This window comes from Cnephaeus nilssonii (genome assembly GCF_951640355.1).
Source record: "Cnephaeus nilssonii genome assembly, chromosome: 7".
NCBI classification, from domain to species: domain Eukaryota; kingdom Metazoa; phylum Chordata; class Mammalia; order Chiroptera; family Vespertilionidae; genus Cnephaeus; species Cnephaeus nilssonii.
The window spans coordinates 88,095,278-88,116,649 of NC_137078.1; the positions used below are offsets into that span (position 1 = coordinate 88,095,278).

At 39.9% G+C, this 21,372-nt stretch overlaps 1 protein-coding gene across 1 annotated transcript in view; it reads right to left on the reverse strand.

The window, feature by feature from the left end:
- Nucleotides 1-21,372, reverse strand: part of MACO1 (macoilin 1) — a 55,787-nt gene that overhangs the window by 10,850 nt on the left and 23,565 nt on the right. The window contains exons 7-8 of the mRNA XM_079778177.1: nucleotides 2,479-2,637; nucleotides 958-1,140 (exon numbers count right to left, since the gene is read on the reverse strand). Of these exons, the coding sequence (XP_079634303.1) occupies nucleotides 958-1,140; nucleotides 2,479-2,637 (342 nt within the window). The remainder of the gene's footprint in view (nucleotides 1-957; nucleotides 1,141-2,478; nucleotides 2,638-21,372) is intronic.

The following is a 21,372-nucleotide window of genomic DNA, read 5'->3' on the forward strand; positions in this document are numbered from 1 at the left end:
GAATACAAACACTGCTGCAGTTAAATATTTTACCCTTTGTTTTCCCTGCGTGATCTACAATAATAATCTGCTTCGTGTTGATATTTACTGCTGTGTTGCTAACTATTACCTGAAAGAGAAGTTGGAGTGCTTCACTGAGCTGGAAAAAGTTTAGCTAAATCAGAAAGCAAGTCTAATTAAGCAAGTTTATCTATATATATAAAGCTCTCCCTGGCGCCAATCGGGTGTTTCCATCTGTCATTGTCAATCGTGAATTTGGTTGACACTTCTATTATAGAGAAAGGGCGAATAGCAGTATTAAAATATTTCTTCTAATGAATTTCCATTCAATGTGCATGAATTCGTGCACTGGGCCTCTAGTTTTAAGATAAAAACTTCAGAAACACACACCAAAGAGTAGGGAGTAGTGATGGTTCTGTAAAGAGTACAAAATTCTAGGTTGGTTCTTTCAAAGTGTTTAGTAATTATCAGTCTGGAAGAAAGTGACTGGAAACTCTTTTTTTAAAAGAAATATTTTTATCAATTTCAGAGAGGAAGGGAGAGGGAGAGATAGAAACATCAAGGATGAGAGAGAATCATTGACTGGCTGCTCCTGCATGCCCCCTACTGGGGATCGAACCTGGGATTCTTCAGTCCACAGGCCGATGCTCTATCCACTGAGCCAAACCAGCTAGAGCTGGAAGCCCTTTTATGAGCAGCTCTTTGCCTCCCAGGTGTGGGAGGCATAGTGATATCCTCCCCCCATTTTATGGAGATCACTGAGGATGAAGTTGGGTATAAGAGAGTGCAAACTTGCACAGATGGAGTTTAAGCCAGCTAATAAAACCATAATTAAAAGCAATCCATCCATGCAAGACTACTGTATTTCTAATCCTGCCCAAGGCATCAAATTCCCATGGCTGTCTCGGTACAAGGAAAGCCAACCATAGATTAAGCACTCAGGTGATGCGGACATACCTAGATGCAGCGGCGAATGCAACAGCCCGGGCAGCAGTAGCTTCTTCTAACTTCTTCCTCTTTTTCTCTTCCATTAACTGCTTTTCTACAAAGCTTCGGGCTTCCTGCTCAGCTTTTAGCTTTTTTTCCAACTGGCTGATATTCTGCTTGTCTTTTTGCTTCACTTGCACAGCATTATGTAACCTATATGGAAATGATTATCACACAGAGTTTTACAATTACAATACCCATTATGAACCCTGGAAAAACATGGCTCCTCTTTGTCATTTTAAGGCCAAAGTAAAAAAGAGGTTTGAACAGCAAACATAAATGTCAACTCCCAGAATGCCCAGGTAGAACACACTGTCATAATTATTTAACAATTTCTAAATACCAATAAGCAAGCTGCCATATAAGATACAGACCTAGCTTCTGCTCTATCTACAGAAGGTCATTCAGAAAATAGGGTAAAACAAGTTTCTATCAGAGGGAAATACAACAGCAGAACTAATTCAAGTGCCTAAAGCACCTTGAAAGAACTTCAGTCTGACCAAGGCACAGCTGATGGAAGCAGCCCCACTGAAACTGAGGTAAAGGGTGAGTGGGGGAATGTCTTTCTTTGCCTGAATATAATTATGTTGCTGACTTTCCTTTCCAGCTGTGCGACGGTTTCTCTAGAGTATCCCAAACTAGATCTTGTAGGGTCACAGGATGCTTCATTTCAATGGAAACTTCAGCCATATTCCCTTCCCTGCCTACAACCACCCCCCAGCTTAACATAACAATATGAGGTCAGTTTACCTAAATATATCAATAAGGGTGAGATGTTCTCTATGTATCAATGCTACAGCCATCACATATGTGGGTGAGAAGCAGTGGAGAGGTTATTTGCCTATAATGCTTGAACTTTTGAGTTACATTTCTTAAAAATGTTGAAGAACTACTCTTTCAATGGGGCAAGCCCAGAAAATCCAAAGCCTATAGTATTAATCACTACTGTAGACACACAGTGTGAAGAAATTAAAAAAAAAAAAGGACAGACCCATATTGAGTCAAGAAATAATTCCAGAATGAATTAATAGAAAGCATAAGAATTCACACAGAAGAGCTGGCTTTTTGCCTGTCTCTTCAAGTAAAATCAAAGTTCAATGTCATTTAGTTTTGGAAATCAAAGTAAATAGAGTCCAATGCTCTGGAAACTTTCACTCAAAGGAGCAAGAACTTCGAATTGTGGCAGAAATATTTCTTGTCAACTTTCCGTATATTATCATAAAAGCTTGATAACTATTTTAAATTAAGAGAAGTCATTAAATGAGAGAAGACAAAATAGCAATATTAATAAACTTCTGTTGAAATGAAAGAGGTTCTTACAGATTTTATAATATGTTGGATATCTGGTATTAAATTAAACATTTTATACATTTTATTTAAAAACCTCTCTGCTCGGTCCCTTTGTCACCATGAATCTAATGCTCCAATCCCTGGAAACAAAAGAAGCAGTGAGGCCACATGGCTCATAAAAGGCCTGATAGGTGCACATACTTGTTCTGCAGCAGTTCATTCTCCTGCCGGAGCTGGCCCATTTCTGAGCGGATCCCTCGCTCGGTGCTAGAGAGGGAGCTGATCTGACTGCGGAGCTCTTGTTCCACTTGCCTGCTGGCCTGCAGGTCAGCCTTTAATTTTTTAATGTCTTGTTCCAGCCTAGGAGAAGGAGAAACACAGCATTTTCATCACGAGAGGGCACCCAAGGGGCTCTGTGGAGACCCTGGCTAAAGTCCCAGACTGCTGGGTGAATGGCCGAGGACCCCTCTGGCAGCTCCTGCCATCACCACAACTCCTATCTGCAATTGGCTCTTTATTGAAAGCTTCTGCCTGGGTCCCCATCTCTTCCCACCAGAAGGTAACCTCCGATTTCCCCCAAATGTTTGTGAACACTGACAGGTAAAGATGGTGCTTGTGAGCATTTAAGCTGCTAACAGAGGAGGAGGGAAAGGCAAAGAGAGGGTGGCTGAAGGGTAAGGTCCCCTCCCTAATGGTGAATTGCCCATGCCCTTCAGCAAGGGAGGTATGTTAGTAACACCCAGCTCAGGACCCACCTGCTTTGGGATATTCTGATAGATCAGAATCTACTGTCTGAGATTCCATCCCAGCACAGGCCTAGAAGAAAAGAGTGTCTGAAACAACCTCCTGAAATTTCTAGCATCCTTGCTAAATGATGTTCATACTCTGGTGAGTGTGACAGAAGAGCTCATTAGACTCATGACAAGGAAAGAAAAAAAGAACAAATTGTATGCTCTAAGAATCATAAGAAAACACCATCTGTGAACTGAAGCCTATATTTTCTCTTCAATTCCTTACTTCTGTTCCACCTATTTTCTTTATTTAATACAGCATTAGCTTCATGTATTGGGGAACTATTATATGCACATGTATGGCTAGAAAAGGTCAACAAAAAAGTGTAAAATCAAGCCGCTTTCTTCATGAGAGCACTTTAAAATTTCACTAGGGGCCAATAAATACTTAAGATTATTAACCAACACAAGTAAGGCCATGACTACATACATGCTAGAAGGAATAATAACTAATATTTAATGAGAACTTATGTACCAGGCATTGTTCTATGGGTTTTTTTTTTGTTTTTTTTTTCATTTTTTTATTAAGGTATTATATGTGTACATATCTTACCAATGCCCTCCCCACACCCCACTCCCATATATGCCCCCACCCCCCAGAGTTTTGCATCCATTGGTTATGCTTATATGCATGCATACAAGTCCTTTGATTGATCTCTATGGGTTTTAATAGTATGAACTCTTTCATTCTACACAACTTATGGCTAAGTGCAATTATTATTCCCATTTTTAAAGATGAAGAAATCTAGACTCAGGAAAGCTTCTGGCCAAGGTCACACAGACAGGCTAACTCCAGAGTCCACTCTTCACCAGTAGGCTGAATTGTAGTTATATCATCCATAGCATGGTATGGGTAGAATGCCACATGAGTTTTGAGGAGAGAAGATGGGAACTGAGTTGGGCCTTAACACGGTTGGGCAGGATTTGGAGAAACGAAGGGGAGGAAGGGGCATTCTAAATAAGGGAGAAAACATGTCCAAAAGTTCAAAGGCAGAAGCAGCCATAGATATTTGAGGGACAGAGCCTCTGAGAAAGGCTTGTACTCCGGGAACAGAGTGAGAAAGGACAGAATGGGTCTGCTGGATGGTACTTTGGCGAGTGGCACTAGAGGTCAGACCAAGGATGGCTGCCATGTGAGACTCAGAAGACACCTTTCTCTACAGACTTATAGGCAGGCAGCAATCAGTGTGCTCTGATGAGATCTGTGCAATACCCTAAACAACATACCAACAGAACCAAGGATTTCTGGAAGGCGATGGCGATCTCTCCTTGGGATTGCCAGCTCCACAGACTAAGTCCTGACAGACATGTTTTATGAAGCACTAAATCCCCAGGGCCCCACCACAGTTATTAGTACTTACTAAATATGTTCCCTGGCCTCTCTTAGCAAACCAAAGAGCAGCCTTATTTACTTATCTACCTTCGCCAATTGAAACAAAATCTCAAAAACAATAAGGAATATAGCATTGATGGTCATCTCCCAGGCACAGTAGTTAGTCTCCCTGCCCAGTGACGGGGAGCACAGACTGGAGACTTTGTGTTCCAGAAGCTCTGTCAGGTCTCCTGACACAGCTGCTCCCCAGGGAAGGGTCACAAGTCAACATCACGCCACACTTTCCCTATTGCCAGGGTTATTCCAGTTGAATGTCCTCCCGGAACTGCTCTAAACAATTACTGACGGGCATTTATACCATCCCACACCATCCCTCATTTGCCCGAAGTAACCCAAGGGATATTTTCCAAAATAGATCAATGCTGTCAGGTTATCCCCATTAAGAAGTTTGGCTGGAAAACGTGTTAGGTAATTTATCTTTCTTCAGAAGTTGATTTCGCAGTCTGAGGATTGCATTTTCAGTAGAAAGGGTGAATTTTAAGATCAGAATAGGGACTTAGCATGATTTAGTCATGGGGTTCTAGACTCAGTTCTGGTGCCAACTCTGTGACCCTGGAGGAGGCATGTAACCTTCCAGGACTCAGTTTCCCCACCTGAAGCTAACGTCTGTAAAGTTCCTCCCAGCTGGTCTAGCATTTCTAGGCTTGACACACTTACTGCTGGCTGCTGATCTGCTTCTTCAGATTAGCAACCTGAGCTGTATCATAGGCAGAGGCACAGGAATCAAGTTCCACACAACCAGCCAACTGGGGGAAACGTGTGCCACACTGGGAATGAAAGAAAAATTAAATCTGCACAGGCTAGACGTCAATAATTTGCAGTTATTACCTTTTTGTATTTTTAATTGATAAAAGCCAATTTTTTTGCCATGAACTAAGAATAGCAATATTCTGAATGAAATTTTAGAGCTCCTTGAAAAATGTAAAAACTCAAAGAGTTAACAAAATTATGAGAGCAAAAAGTGCAGAATACCTAGAATGTAACTTATGGAAACCACAGAACACTAAACAACAATGTATTTTTAAAAGTAGAACTATGAAAATTTTGTCAGACATAGCAGCACAAAACAAAAAAATATATAAAATGATGTGGTTACAAAGGTATGTTGAAAATTTATAAGTTGTACACTTAAGATTTGTGTACTTTTGTGGATGTGTGTTATAATTCAATAAAAGGTTTATCTTAAAAAATAAAATAATTTCACAAGACACAGAACTAAAATGCTTCAGGATTTTTATAACTGCTACCATCAATTTTGTAAAACTCTGAATTACTGTTTTCCAAACAGTTGCAGCAAACCTATGAGTTAGCACCAGCATTACCCAATTTAAGAAACAGTGATCTGCCCGGCCAGTGTGGCTCAGTGGTTGAGCATCGACCTGTGAACCAGGAGGTCATGGTTTGATTCCGATCCTTATTGGATTTATTTTTTATTATAGAAGTGGTACCCAGTCTATAGTTTTAAAAAACTGCATACAACAACAGAAAAGTATGAAGAATAAAAATGTAATAACTCATAATCTTCTCATCCAGACAGAACCACTCACTATTCACATTTGGTTTACTTATTTTCTGTCTTTTTTTCCTTTATCTTTCTTCACACATGTAAATATTTTTAATATTTGGTGAGAGAGTAACACATGTACAGTTTACATATCTTAAGCCATTAGAAATTTTTTATAAATAATTTCATTGCTGCATAATTTCCATTGTGTGAATGTACTATGTAATCTTATTTTCTAAGATATAGTTCAGTTTTTGCATATGGTTATTAAAAAGTGTCTGAATGAGTTTTAAATGAATTATGTGATAAGTACATTGAACTGAATCAAGCCAGTCAAGTGCCAGGGGCATTTATTAGATAGATAACTACTACCTGTCTTAATGATATACTTAATGCTTTGATGCTGAAGGTCAATACTTCATAGGTAAAAATCCTATATAATAAAAGACTCATATGCAAATCGACCAAACAGCAGAACGACCGGTCGCTATGATGCGCACTGACCACCAGGGGGAAGATGCTCAATGCAGGAGCTTCCCCCCAGTGGTCAGTGCACTCCCACAGGGGGAGCGCAGCTCAGCCAGAAGCCCTAAGCTGGGAGCCTCTCCCGCCTCCGTGGCAGTCAGACATCCCCCAAGGGCTCCCGGACTGCAAGAGGGCTCAGGCTGAGCTGAGGAACACCCCCCCTCAAGTGCATGAATTTTGTGCACCAGGCCTCTAGTACAGATGTATAATTTATTGATGTGATGCACCAAGAAGAACTGAGTAAATGGTGTTAAGTTAATGCAAAATCTTCAAATGTATTCATGAGATTTTATTTAAAAATGTCAATAGCTATAATATAAATTTAAAGTAAGTGGTCAGGAAGAACATGAGACAGAAGTAATAGTTTATAACCCTAAAACGCATTTCAGTAAATAGGGATCAAAAAAAGAAGGAAAAAAGTTCATCTGTGAGCTCATACCCCATTTTTGAGAGCTAAATCCTACTCTCTTCCCTGCATAATAGAAGATTAAGCGGTAAAGGCAAATTTCCTCCAGAAGAACTGCAACCTCATAAAAAAAAAAAAGAAAAAAAAAAGAGGGGGGCCAGACATCTTAGGCAAACTTTGGTAAGGCTTAGGCAGGCAATAAATGCACTTCCAGCTTGCCCAGCTCCTGTGGCACTACTTCTCACCCCCACAAAGGCTGTCACCACTTGGAATACAGACAGGGCCTATGGCAAAGCCAGAGTCTATGTCCAATAAATAAATCCATTTGTGCCAATTCGACAAGCCAGGGTTCTAGCCAACTGAAAATGTTACCTATTAGGCCCAGGCACCTTTCCTAGCCACTTACTGATCATTTTAGAAGACAGCACTCAACTTCTAAGCTTGTGAAGCTACATCTGAACTCCAACTCACAAGCGAGAGAGAGCTGGGACCATCCAGAGCAGAACTTTCTCAGGTCTGCACTCTGATGGCTGGGCTGACTTCAAAGCAAAACTGACAAGTTGAGGATTCCTCTTACCCACTCCAAACCTTAAGTCTATCTCACCTTCTCACCTAAGGTAAGTTACAATGTAAATGGTGGATAATTATTTAATTTTAATAGGAAAAGATTTACATTTTAATAACCTCCAGAAGAATGAATCTCAAATATTAGCCTTTCAGGCAGGCTAAATAGGAAAAATATCTTTGAGTATCTTGAAGTATACCTGTTAGTAAAACAAAGGATAGTATTTAAGTGTCAGCTTTTAGTTGAAAGGGGTATTGTTTTTACTAGTAAGTGTAGGGAAACATTGGAAGATATTTATGTCTGAATATCTGTAATCCTTATCTTTTGTGAATTACTGAATTACAGCCCACAGTAAGATGATTTCATTGAAAGTTTAAAAGGCTCCAATAACTTCAAGGTTTTAATAAAGCCTGCAGCTTTGAGGCCTGACTGGGAAGCACAGAGGAACTTAAGGCTTTGGGGCAGTAAATTTCCCCAGGAAGCAAGTCTTACAAAAAAGAGGGAGACGTTTTCTCAGCCAGGACTTCACCTAGGGACAACTAGGTTCCCTAAATACTCTATGAGTCACACGCCATAAAACTACCTAAGTGTGTATCTGCTGGCTTGGCCCCAGGACCCCATCAGGAAGACAGGGAGCCTGGGCCCTGCTGGCTCTCTCTGAACTCTTAAGTGCTAGTGACAGAGATGCTATAGGCTCTCCAGGACAACACGGCCCTTACAATTCTGCCTGCTTCTAAGAAAAGGGCTTCAGGTCCTCTCCAAATTATACAGCCAAGGGACTGAACAAAACCTGTCGCACAAGTCAAAATCACCCCCTCCTCGTTTCCAGACATCTTCTGCCTTTTATTATACCACTTACCTGGGAGGAACGGACTCTAACTTTCAAATTTTACTCATTCTCTAAGGCCCAGTTAAAAAATAAAAACCAACAACTGAACAAACTCTCCAGCATGAGGTGCTGATCTCCAGGGCCCAAAGTTCCCTCTCTTTCTGAAATCTGAAAGCCGTTACTGTTGACGCTTCTTGTTTGGCACGAAACCATTCACTGCCTTGTACTTTTTAAAATTTGTTCTGGTTTTTAGTCGTTTCCCATGTATCTTATTTCTAAAAAGACTGTAAGTTTTCTGAAGCCAGGAACCAATTGTGCTATCAAATTAGAAGCTGGAACTATATTTCTAAAGTTTCTTCCAATCCTTCCAGACCATGTCTCTAACCCACACTCTGTCCTTAGATAGAACAGTTCAGTGTTATGACAGAGGAGGCTCTAGAAACCTGTCTACAGCAGGCCGTCAGATATTTAGTTTAAATAATGGCTGAAGGAAACAGGGCAAGCAGGTTCTTGCTTATCAAGAAGGCAGGAGAAGAATGAATGAAGAGCAACTGCTCCATCTTGGTAAGTATCTAATTCCATTAGGAGATCCCCTGGTATACATTAATCATACAAAACAAGACTCGCTTAGGGACCGCACAGCTGTCTATGCAGAAAGCTGAGCTCATAAATCAAAGATCTGCTCCCCTACCCCCAAATAGTCTTTATCCTCTCCATAACTCCTTCCCCTCTCCCCTTTTCAGTTCACTCACACTGATAGGACAGGCAGCATGGGTCATTCTCATAAAAACGTGAAAATATCTCATCACTGACTTGAAGCTGCTCAGGTATATCCTATGAACCACAGCTTCGGAAGCAGCAAAATAAAGCTGCCTCAGGTCTCACAATTGCTTGCCAGGCACAAGCATCCAAAAATAAGCAACAGCCTGATGACCTAATTACTAGGTGAAAGCATATTACAAAATACCTTCTGCCTCTGCTCCCTGATCTGTCAAACACAAAAGGCAAACACATTCATTTTCATTAAGGAATGCAAAGAAATGCAGAAAAGGAATCCTAGAGACTTTCACACAACTCGTCATTTTGGGAAATGAACAACTGACTTCTTGAAATCCTTCAAGAATAAAGGTGTAAGTGCCACAAACTAGTATTTTTAATTAGGTCTTTAAAGGATGTGGTCAGATTTGATAGTTTGTAAAAGTCCTTAAAATGTTCATACTGTTGATGCAGCATACTACTCCCAGATATTTCTTCAGAAGACTGGTGATAGAAAGATTTATGTAAAAGTGTGTTTGTTGCAGCATTACTTATAATTAAGAAACACTTAAATAATCAACAGAGATTGGCTAAATTGTATATTCATGTGTCTATCTGACATGCAACCATCAAAAAACCATTGAGGAAGAATATTCAATGACAAGGGAACATGCTCATGATACAGTCAGTAAAAAGAACAAAAAAAAGAAAAATGACTTGGAGGCTATATATTAAGATAGTGGCACCCTAGCTGGTTTGGCTCAGTGGATAGAGCATTGGCCTGCAGACTGAAAGGTCTCGAGTTCAATTCCAGTAAAGGCCACCTGCCCAGGTTGTGAGCTTAATTCCCAGTAGGGGGTGTGCACAGGAAGCAGCTGATCAATGATTCTCTCTCATCTTGATGTTTCTATCTCTCCCTTCCTCTCTGAAATCAATACATACATACATATATATGGAAAAGATATATAGGCTATCTTTTCTTTATCTTAAAAGTTGGATATAATCAACATATATAACTTATTTTCAACATTTTAATTGTTATTTTATAATTGGGAGAAAAGTTATTTTAATAGAGGAGGCTATTAATGGACTTCCCATAGTTTTCACTGTTGCTCTTAGATTTTCCCATGTTATAGACCAGTTTTAGAATATTCTGAAAGTCTTAGGGAAAATCCAACTCTTTTACTTTACAAACTTTTTAGGTCATTCCAAAAAAAGGGGGACTTAACTTTCTGAAGTAGATAATGGTTCAGTTCCTAAATCTACATTCCATTCATCGGTTCCTATTAAAACAATTTTTAAAAAAACAATAGTTTTTCTAAATCTGGATTCTAGAGCTACAGTTTATTGTCCTGCTCTGGCTCCCTAAGGAAAGAGGAGAGCAGGCATTTCTTTTGACATCAGACCTGACATTACAGGGATGGTACTAAAAAGTCCAAATTCTAAACTAGCTGGCCTGTGAAATCTGTGAATAACTAGTGTCCATGTCCCAAGTTTTGGTGTGTGTTTTGCTCTGAAATCATGGCAGAAAAGCATCTTGGCATGGAAGAAGTCACCAGTCCTAGTATAGGCGGCCTAAGCAGTTCTGTTTTGTTTGAGGAATACCAGAAACCTAAACTGCCTCCTTATCACAAGGCTGTCCCCTCTCTTCTAAGTGGTCTGAAAGCCTCCTAGTCAGGTGTGAGGATTAAACAATAAAGGGGTTAGTCTTTGACTGGGGGCGGAGTGCTGTCAAAAGTGCATGTTTTCCAGGAGCACAAGGAACTAAAGGAGAGGAGGCAAAAAGGTCCCAATAGTACATGGCAAATTAGTTAATGGGATTTACCAGATAATCCCTAACAAAAGTCCTTCCTATAAGAGTCAAGTTTGATTGGTGGATTAGGGGGGTTAGGAGGGAGCAAAATGTAAGAATAACAGGAAAGGTCAGGTGCAGAGGTTGCAAACTGGTGAACTAATCTGGTCCATAAATATGTTTTGTTTGACCCTTCCCCGCATGATGTTAAAAACAATTTTTTAACTGGTAGATTTCACATAAAGATATCTATTTTCGGCATCTCTTCAAAATACCAGATTTAGCAACATTGGGTCTGCAACACCCCCCTCCCCCGCCCCCTCGCTCAAGCCACAATTAGCTGTCCTGTTTGGAAGAGAATGTGCTCCAAACGCTCTGGTGCCCGGTGCAGTACCAAATACGGAGGGTTGAACCCGGGCCTCCCCCTCACGCCTGTGCCCTGTCTCACTCCTTAGGGTGGGTGCGTCTGCAGCCCTGGCTCTAGAGCCAAGGGAAGGTCAGGGCAGTGGTCCTTTTGAGTTCATTCATCTGTGTTTCTGTTTCAAATCTGTTACAGCATTCTATCAAGAAAGGTGAAGTGGCCCTAGCTGGTTTGGGTCAGTGGAGAGAGCGTTGGCCTGTGGACTGAAAGGTCCCGGGTTCGATTCCAGTCAAGGGCACATGCCCGGGTTGCAGGCTCGATCCCCAGTAGGAGGCATGAAGGAGGCAGCCAATCAATGATTCTCTCTCATCATTGATGTTTCTATCTCTCCCTCTCTCTTCCTCTCTGAAATCAGTAAAAATGTTTTAAAAATACAAAAAGAAAGGTGAAATGCACCTTATGAGAAGTTGCATTTTCCTCATAAAAACAAAACAAAACAATAAACAACAAACACAAAATTTGTTTTGTGTTCTAGCCAGAGTCTCAGCTGGCTAGAAAAAAGATCTCAAAATCCCCAGAAGATGTGCACAGACCGAAGTATACTCATGTTGACTGTCAGTCCAAGTATTCAAACAGCCAGTTTCTAAATGACAGCGTGAGTAACATTTAAAGAACATAGTTCCTTTTGCTAGAAGTACCTCCCCTTCAGGGAATCCACCTCTAATCCCCTTAGCTGCAAATCTCAATTCATTATGTGCCAGCAGGGGTACTGACTCAAAGTTTTATAGTAGTTCCTTCTGAATTCTAGGGAGGAAACTGCAATCTGTTTGATTAGAATGAAGTCTTAGTACTCAACATAAAAAATTTTCTAATGCAGACTCTGCCCCCAGAAAATTTGTGTTATTTCAAACTTTATATATCCATACAACATAGATAAATATCTTCCTTGACCACCTGGGTATGGACTCATTAAGTGAATTACTGGCTTAAAATCATTAATGTCTAGGTTCTAAAGTGCTACATGGGTTTCAAGTCAAAAAACAGCCTGTTTAAGTATAAAATGATCATGCTTCTATTGCCACGTTTATACCAAGAATAGTATAGTTTTAAATCACGGCAATGATTAAAATAAACTCAAACTATATTGTGAATTAATATAAACAGAGCTAACCAAGTAAAACTTATAGGTACCTTAAATATTATAAGCATGGCAGAAAATGAAAATAAATCAGGTCTGAGAACATAATCTGCTCAGAGACAATGCTAGACAAACATAAATCAAATACATGTTCCCACAGAGAGAAAGCAAACACACCAAACTTGGCTCTAATACTTATTTTTTCCACTTAATTTCCAAGTAATTTAGTAGCAGCTATATCCAATAAATTTAATCTAGTTAGAACCTCTAAGTGTCCAGTTTTCATAATCTTCATTCTAAATTTTACCTCTCAGCTGGAAATGATACTGTTACAAATAACCTACTACGTGCACCTGTAAAATGGACAGCCTGCTTGGGAGCCAGCACTCCCTGGGGAGGGTGTCAAGCAAGCCATTTTGCAGCAGTCGTTTAGCAGAGCTGCATGTGACCGCACATATAGGGAAGGCAGCCAGGGTAAAAGCTCAACACCCAAATCACTGTCTCCCAGGTCAGATTTTCTTCGGCAAACTGTTCTGACCCACAGTAAAATGCATTCAAATGCAAAAGAGAACAAACAAATTCACTGTAGCACCGAGATGATCTACGTATAAGCAGTCAACATATTTCCAGGTTAGGGAGATTTCCTTGGAGGAAAGTTTGAAACAGAAACATGGGATCTGAGCTCTCTCCAGTTGCTACAATACCACAAAGATTAAGGGAATGGCCAGGGCTTGGGGTGGAGGGAGGGAAGACCCATCAGCAAAGATGAAAGGACATGGCAAACTGAGGTTTCCTCCCTGGCTGCTCCTGGCTGAGATGAGGCTTGTGCCTAGCTGGATTCCTTGGCCCTGGAGAACAATCAACCACTGCTGAAGCGAATGGCTTTTTTTGCCAGCAGTCCCTTGCAGTTTTCTTCCCTTGTAACTTCCAGAAATTCTTGAACTTCCTGCACAGCCTTCGAAAAAGTACTGACAGAGTACTTTCTGGGAAATACCAAGGAAAGGAGCTTAGAGTGGAAGGTCTTCTATATTTTAGAAATAAATCTGATAACAATCTACTCAAGAACAACAAAGTTTAATACTGGTGTCTGTCTGGTCCTTGGCCTGTTCTAATGTGATACGTAGGTTTTCTAACTTCGAAAGCCTTTGAGCTACACTGCAACTCAACTTTGAGAACTACTGCAATGAAATTACTGAGGCCCATCTCTTATCCCCATTCTAACATTTTCCCTGCACAAAGGTAATATTCATTCAACAAGTATTTATTGAGCATCTACTCTGTGCAAAGCACTGTGTATAAACCTGTGGAAAAATTCATACTACACAGAAACAATGTAGAAAGTAAATATCCTATATAATAAAAGGCTAATATGCAAATTGTCCTGACAAGGAGTTAGACTGGGAGTTCAACCAAAAGTTCAACCAGGGGGCGGGGCCAGCCAGCCAACTGCCTGTGGCCCCTCCCCCTGGCCGACCTGATCTGGGTGGGCCGGCTGGACCCCACCTGTGCACGAATTCATGCACCAGGCCTCTAGTCCCCTATAATCATCTACAATTGACCATTTGGTATATATTATCCTATGTAATAAAAGCCTAATATGCTAAGTGTCCAGTCGGCCATTCAACCAATCAAAGCGTAATATGTTAATTATATGCTAAGGTTGATCAACTGCTCGCTATGACCACCAAGGGGCAGACAGTCGACTGGTCGACCAGTCACTATGACGTGCACTGACCACCAGGAGGCAGACACTCCAACTGGTAGGTTAGCTTGCTGCTGGGGTCCAGCTGATCGGAACTGAGCGAAATGGGCTGGACACATCCTGGAGCCCTCCCACAGTCCCTCCCTGGCTAGCTAACCTCCCGCATCCCTCCCCAGCCCTGATCATGCACTGGTGGGGTCCCTTGGCCTGGCCTGCACCCTCTTGCAACCCAGGACCCCTTGGGGGATGTACGAGAGCCAGTTTCAGCCCGATCCCACAGGCCAGGCTGAGGGACCCCACTGGTGCACGAATTCGTGCACCAGGCCTCTAGTTTCAAATAATTTTCTGTGTACATGATAACTGTATCCTCCCATATTTTGTAATGGGTTCATACTAAATAATCTGTTTTTCTACTTCCCCTTTAATAATCCATCTTTCCAATTACCTTCTTTTAAAATGGGTTTCTACCTTTCAAGAGAATCCTTTGTAACCTTCCCACTTAAACTATTGTGATTCCCACACTTATTACTCTTCAGGGCTTTGGGGAAGGGCTGGAATGGTTCATAAAAGGCCATGCCCCTCCCAAAGGTACCTGTCACAGGAATGCTCATAGGCTTTATTCCTGCATTGACTGCTATGTCTTGTTTCTTCTCCAGAGTCAGGTCTTGGCTTTAAATTCTTTTCCTGCTTTGTGTCTACAATCTTGGGCTCCATGATCTGAATCTTCTTTCCCACTTTCTGTTGTAACTTGGAACTAACAAGTCCATTCCCTTCCCTGCTCTGGGAGCTAAAAGCCAACACCACCCACTCCTAACCTCAATCCAGGTCAGTACCCAGACAGCTCCCTACAAGGGAAAGGAAAGATGGATAGTTGCAGGAAGAACTGATGTCTCTTTGTTCTTCTGGTAAAGAGCATTAGCCCTCAATTTTCCTTGTTGCTTTGAAATGCTTCTTAAGCTAACAACATAGGGGCTTCTTGGAATCTTTTCACTTTGCTCTTTTTCAGTTATTCACACCAAATTATACTGAATCTGATTACTAAAAATCAGTATTTTTAAAAAATGGCCCTTTCTTTTCCATGGATATGTATTTTTAAAATATACTTTTATTTATTTTAGAGAGAGAGGAAGGGAGAGGGATAAATAAATAGAAACACTCACTGGGGGGGTGGGATGAGGGCATGCAATAGGGGGTGGGGGAGGCTGGGGGAAGGTCAATGGGGAAGAAAAGGAGATATATGTACTACTATATGTAATACTTTAAACAATAAAAAAAAAAAGAAGGCAAAAAAAAAAAAAAAAGGAAGAAATAGAAACACTGATGAAAGAGAGACATCAATTAGCTGTCTCCTGCATGACCCCTACTGGGGATCAAGTCTGCAACCCAGGCATGTGCCCTAACCGGGAATTGAACCATGACCTCCTGGTTCATAGGTCGACGCTTAACCACTGAGCCACACCGACCAGACAATATATCATTTGTGATTGTACATAAACATCTTAAAAATGTGGGGAAACAAAAAATATGAAGTACTATAAACTGTCTCCTGTTGTTTTTCCCCAAACAGCAAGACCACACTAAGTCAGAGGTTACACAGCAATCTCAAATGCTGGTATCTGGAAGATAAGATTACTCAGAAGTATAGAATACTGAACTGCTAGTCAAACCACATTTGGGCGAGTCCAGTAAAAGGGGAAAGCTGGTTATTTTTCAGCTTTTGCTATCTTCATCCTCCCTTTTAAGAGAAACCTAAAATCATAAAACATATATTTAAGAGGCTTATTGGACTAGAAAGTGGAATGAAGAGCAATGACATTCCCATCAGCTTAAATTAGAAAGTCCCACACTCAACTCATATCACAGCCTACTAATACACAATACTCATCAATATACTCACTAATGAACTAGAACATTGTATTGTATAGCCTAATTATAAAGTTTATTGGTACCAATCTATAAGCTCCAAAAATATAATTTTTAAGACCTAGATCTGATAATATAAGTTAGTTCCTAGGTATGAGTGTAAGTTAAAACACTCTTCGGTATAAGTGAATGAGTAAAAATTTCTTAAAGTACTTCTGCCCTGACCAGTTTGGCTCAGTGGATAGAGCGTCGGCCTGTGGACTGAAGGGTCCCAGGTTCGATTCCGGTCAAGGGCATGTACCTTGGTTGGGGGCACATCCCCAGTAGGAAGTGTGCAGGAGGCAAATGAATCGATGTTTCTCTCTCATCGATGTTTCTAACTCTCTATTCCTCTCCTTCTCCCTTCTTCTCTGTAAAAAATCAATAAAATATACTTTTTAAAAAAGTACTTCTTTATTCCTCCCCTCCCCCTAGTTCCCCTTTGAGGCAGGACCCCACATTCTTAGAGATTGCTGGGAAAATCCTGATAAACATATTCTCTTTCCTACCTCCACTTCCCAACCCCGCCAGGCTCTCAAGTCTCCAAATAAGCAGAATTGTATAAACAAACTAAGTTATAAGTAACAATATTTTAGTATTTGAAATAACCAAATGAGTTTAGAGAGAGAGATGAAAGAGCGGGTATTCAATATACTACAACTTTTTCCCGATTTCAAATTTCCTCTGCAGAACAGGCCCCTCTCCCCATTCCATGGCTTCAAACTTTCTTGGAACTTACTATCTCGGCAAAGCCCAGAACCCAGGACCAGAGGTCTTCTAAGCAGCCAATGATGGGCTCTCTCCTCAGGGTAAGCTGATGGTTACATCCCTTGTCTTAAATTCTTCCAGTTCAGGGTTCTTAGGTCTGCTGCTGTCAAGCTAAGTCTACCCTCATAATTATCCCTAAAAGGCAAATTCCATGCTCAGTGGGTCTAGGCTGTCTGGACCAGACTAACTCCCAAGCTAGACCTAACCAGAGTTAAATTCTCAAGGGTGTAAGCTCGCAAGGGTGGTCCCCTTCTCTTTTGAGATAAGTATGCACTTGTGTCTTTAACAGGAGCAAGACTTTTTAAAACACTTAGAACAGCATCTCTCTAGAAGAAAGAAAAATAAATGAATTCTTAAATTCTAAGTATTTCTTCTATAAATGTTAACCATTGGAGCATAAAATCTAGCTCTGGTGCCAACCCTTAAACCAACCTTATCTATATGTGCATTTAAAACTAAAACTAAAATATAAAGCAGAAAAATGAAGCAGGTCAATAAACTTCTTTTAAGCAGCACGGTATAACAGAGAAGTCAGAAGTCAAGAAACTTTGGTTCTGGTCCTGGCACCACCACTCTAACTGGGTCACTTGGACTAGCCATTAACCTTCTAAGGCTCATTTACTTCGCTGCTAAAAAGGGTTGAGGAGGCTGGTTTAGATTTTTAGATCTCTTGCTGTTCCAAAAAAAAATAATCATCATTCTAAATTCTACTCCATTTTGTTGAATGCATTTCTACTAGGCAAACTGTGGATACTTTTCCTTTATGACTTCACACCAGACATTATTCAACTAAGTTAAATAATTGATATCTTATCAAGAATTAGCACTAAATATAAAAAAGATGAATCTTCTGTCTTGGGTACCAAAAAAGTGGCATGGAAATAAACCAAGAAGAGACTTCTACTTTAATACTTTTATAGAATATGGAACACTTTACATTTTATACTCAAAGTTTTTAATTCTCTCTCTTAACTAGGAAAACTGAAACAAGCAACAATCACCAACAAAAAACCCCAGAGTCTTGAAGCTGTATTTGAGAGGGAACTCTGTGCCAAGTGCAAACAAAACTGTTGGCTCTCCTGCCTGCAGGCCCTGAAACTGCAGGAAAGCAGCTCGGGTGTCCCACAGTGATCTGCCCAGCCTCAGACTGCTGAATGACTGCACAGACCTGCCATGGAATATTCCACATCAAGTGAAAATGAGGGTTAGGTTAAATTGGGGAAAGGCTTTCTATATGATTTAAGTGAAAAAAAGCAGAACAAAAAACTACACAAACACTGTGGCCACAATTATATAAATGTAGTTGATGAAAATACAACATTTAACAGTAATTTGTGTCATAGTGGTGGGACTATTTTCACCTTTTCTCTGCATAAATTTTCTATAATTATTTCACACTTAAAGTATTTTTTAAATGACCACTGGGGGAAAAAAAACACTAAGCAACTCTCCTAATTTTTTGTTGTTAGTCCTCACCTGAGGATATTTTTCCATTGATTTTTGGAGGGAGTGGGAGAGACAGAGAAACAACAATGTGATCCCCAACCAGGGCCAGAGATCAAGGCTACAACTGAGGTACATATCCTTGATGGGAATCAAACCCCAGACCCTTCAGTCCAAGGGCCGACAATCTATCCATTGAGCCAAATCTGCTAGGGCTCTCATTCTAATTTACATTGTTCCTTTCTAATCCAGCACTTAGTTAAAACACACACACACACACACACACACACACACACACACACACACAACTGATCTTTCTCATTGCTTTTTCTGTTTTAGTCCAGAATTTTTTCACATGTCAGAATTAAAAATATTTTTGGCTACCAACATTGTAAGTCTGTTGCTAAATACCTTGAGTAAAGAATTCAGAAACCAAGCTGGCAGAATTCAAGTGATTTTGTAAGATATGTATTTCTCAAATCAAAAGAGGACTTTGGGCTGGTTTTACCAAATTCCAAACTTTTCCTGGGAAGGATCCTACAGGCAACACTTATTTCCAAGTTCCTTAACATCACCCACATTCCTTAACCTTAGTGATCTATCAGCATGTTTTCTGTAAAGGGCTACATAGTAAATACCTTCGGCTTTGTAGGCCATTACAGCTACTCAACTCTGTCACTGTCGTGCAAAGGCAGCCACAGACACTATGTAAATAAATAAAATGTTTTACAAAATCAGGCAGTGGGCCAGATTTGGCCTGTGCCCAGTTGTTTGACAACCTTTAATATATAGCACATTAGAGAACATCCATAGAGCTTGGAGAAATGGAAAAAATATCTGAAGGACTATTTGCCCTTTCTTAGGGAATGAACATAAAAACCTTATTTTGACAGCTATAGTGATCTACAAGAATTCTCTTTGAACATAGTATACTAATGAATTCCCACAACCTAAAAAAAGCCACTGAATTGGTTCCTCAAATATAGCAGTTCTCAACCATGATATTGAGAAAGACATAGCTACAGAATGTGTTGCGATTAATTTACTACTAATAATACAGTAATGGCTTTCAAACGATTTTTAAAAGTATATATTTAAAGGGGTAGTTCAATATTCTCCCTACAGCCAGCCTGGACCTGCACACAACCCTGGGTGTGTCTGCAGTAGCAAAGGGCTAATATGCAGTGTCAGCCGTTTATGTTGCACCTGAAGGAGCCTGAGTCCAGCCCTCCCCATCTGAACCCACTCTCTAGCTAACAACTCAAACATGTCAAGTTTGGATCAGTTACAGTCTTATTAATATTCATCATGAAGTCAAACAAGAGGAAACAGGAGAGAGCCAAGAAGGGCAAGAGGAAGTGTGATAAGACCTTCTACAGCAAGCTGGATAATTTACTCAGATAGATAGTCTTCTTTTCATAAACTTTCATTGTTGTTCATCATAGAAAAATTTGAAAATGCATGAAAGTAAAAAGAAAAAATAAAGCCTCAATACTACCATGGGGCAATAACCATTGTTATCATTTTGGTTCCTCTCCCTTCAAATCATTTTCCTATGTATGTTTTTTAAAAACTGTTTTGAATAAAATTGCTTTCTACTTTCTTTATAAAATATTGTTATGAGCACTTCCCTATATTGTTTAATATGGCTCAAAAATATAATTGTAATGCCTATATTAAAAGTTCATCAAATAAAAAAAAAGTTCATCAAATAGATGAACCATAATTTATTTACATTTATCCCCTATTGTTGGATATTTAGGTCATCTCCTTATTTTTTATATTACATTAAAAGTTCAAAATAATCCAATGGAAGCTTATAAAACTATTTAAATATAATATTTTCTACTTATGTATTTGATAGAAGGTATTCCCTAAAACAGAGTAATATTCTGGGACCCTTCCGATCAGGCACATCACATTAGTGACCACAGGAAGAGGCACCGGGGCACTGGACCCACCACATACTGGAAGACTGTCCATCTGAGTGAGTCCTTGAACTTCTTTACTGAAGGTAGATCAGGCAGTAGAGTCAATCAACAACCACAACTGAGGCCCAAGTGAGATGGTGTCATAAGACTGAGCCTTGACTGCTCTCTCTGCAATACCCAACAGAGGAAAAGTGTTTTGAGTTGACTGCTATTATTAAAATTGTATAGGAGAAAGGATATCAAAAAGCTTGATATCAAAAGGATATCAAAAGTTTTTATTTATAGCATATAATAAATCTGTGGGATAGTTGAAATAAAAGGTCAACTAATTGGTCTTTCTCCCATGGGCATCTACAGGAGGGTTCTCTGCTGAGTGCTTTCTGTACAGGACATGATGTCATGACAAACAGATGTGGACATCAGCCTGGCATGAGCAACAACAGGATATGCTTCCAAAAGACTGGGGCTATAAAATTTCAAGAGCCTTTAGCAGTAGGACCCAAATATACTTCCCTTAATCTAGTCACCAATCAGAAATGAAATTAATAATCTTGTTTATATAAGTTATAACACTGGAAACCTTCTCCCCTAGAATACATTGTTCTTAAGCAAGCCAAAGGAGAAGGATTGTAAGGTAACTTTTAGAGGGAGTTACAATTGCCCTCTTCAGTTACATATTTAAAAAAAACTCTAGTTCAGATCCCGGTTTCCAAATTAAAAGATATGAGGGTACAAGGAACATGGGTAGTTTATAGAATACACAAAAATATAAAATACAGCAAAATTAAGTCTGAGCCAATCAAGGTAATACGTTATTATTTTATTAAAGATGAAAAAATGAATATTTCTAATTTAAATCCATGTCTAACATTGTATTTACCTATGGAACTTTTAGAAAGAGATTACTTTTCAAACCTAACTTTCCCAGAGTTATTTGGGGAATCATTTGCATTTTAAGTAGAAAAACAATCAAGCACAAAGTGGTAAGGGCAATTTTCCACCACCCTTTTTGGTATCTATCTGACAAAGAGATTTGCATCAACAGGACACACACTCTTCTTTTTGTGTCTATGCCACAAGAACTTTGAATATGCAAAAAGGACAAAGACTAAAGATAAGCTTCTCCATAGCACTAGAAAATCAAGTTACATGTAAATATGTCAAATGTGGAAAGTAATCACTGTCACTTCTGACTCAAAACACTGGAAAGAGCTGGAATCAATGCTTCAGGACAGTGGCACCAGTGGCCAACAAACCCTTGTGAAATAAACACTAAATGTCAAATGCCA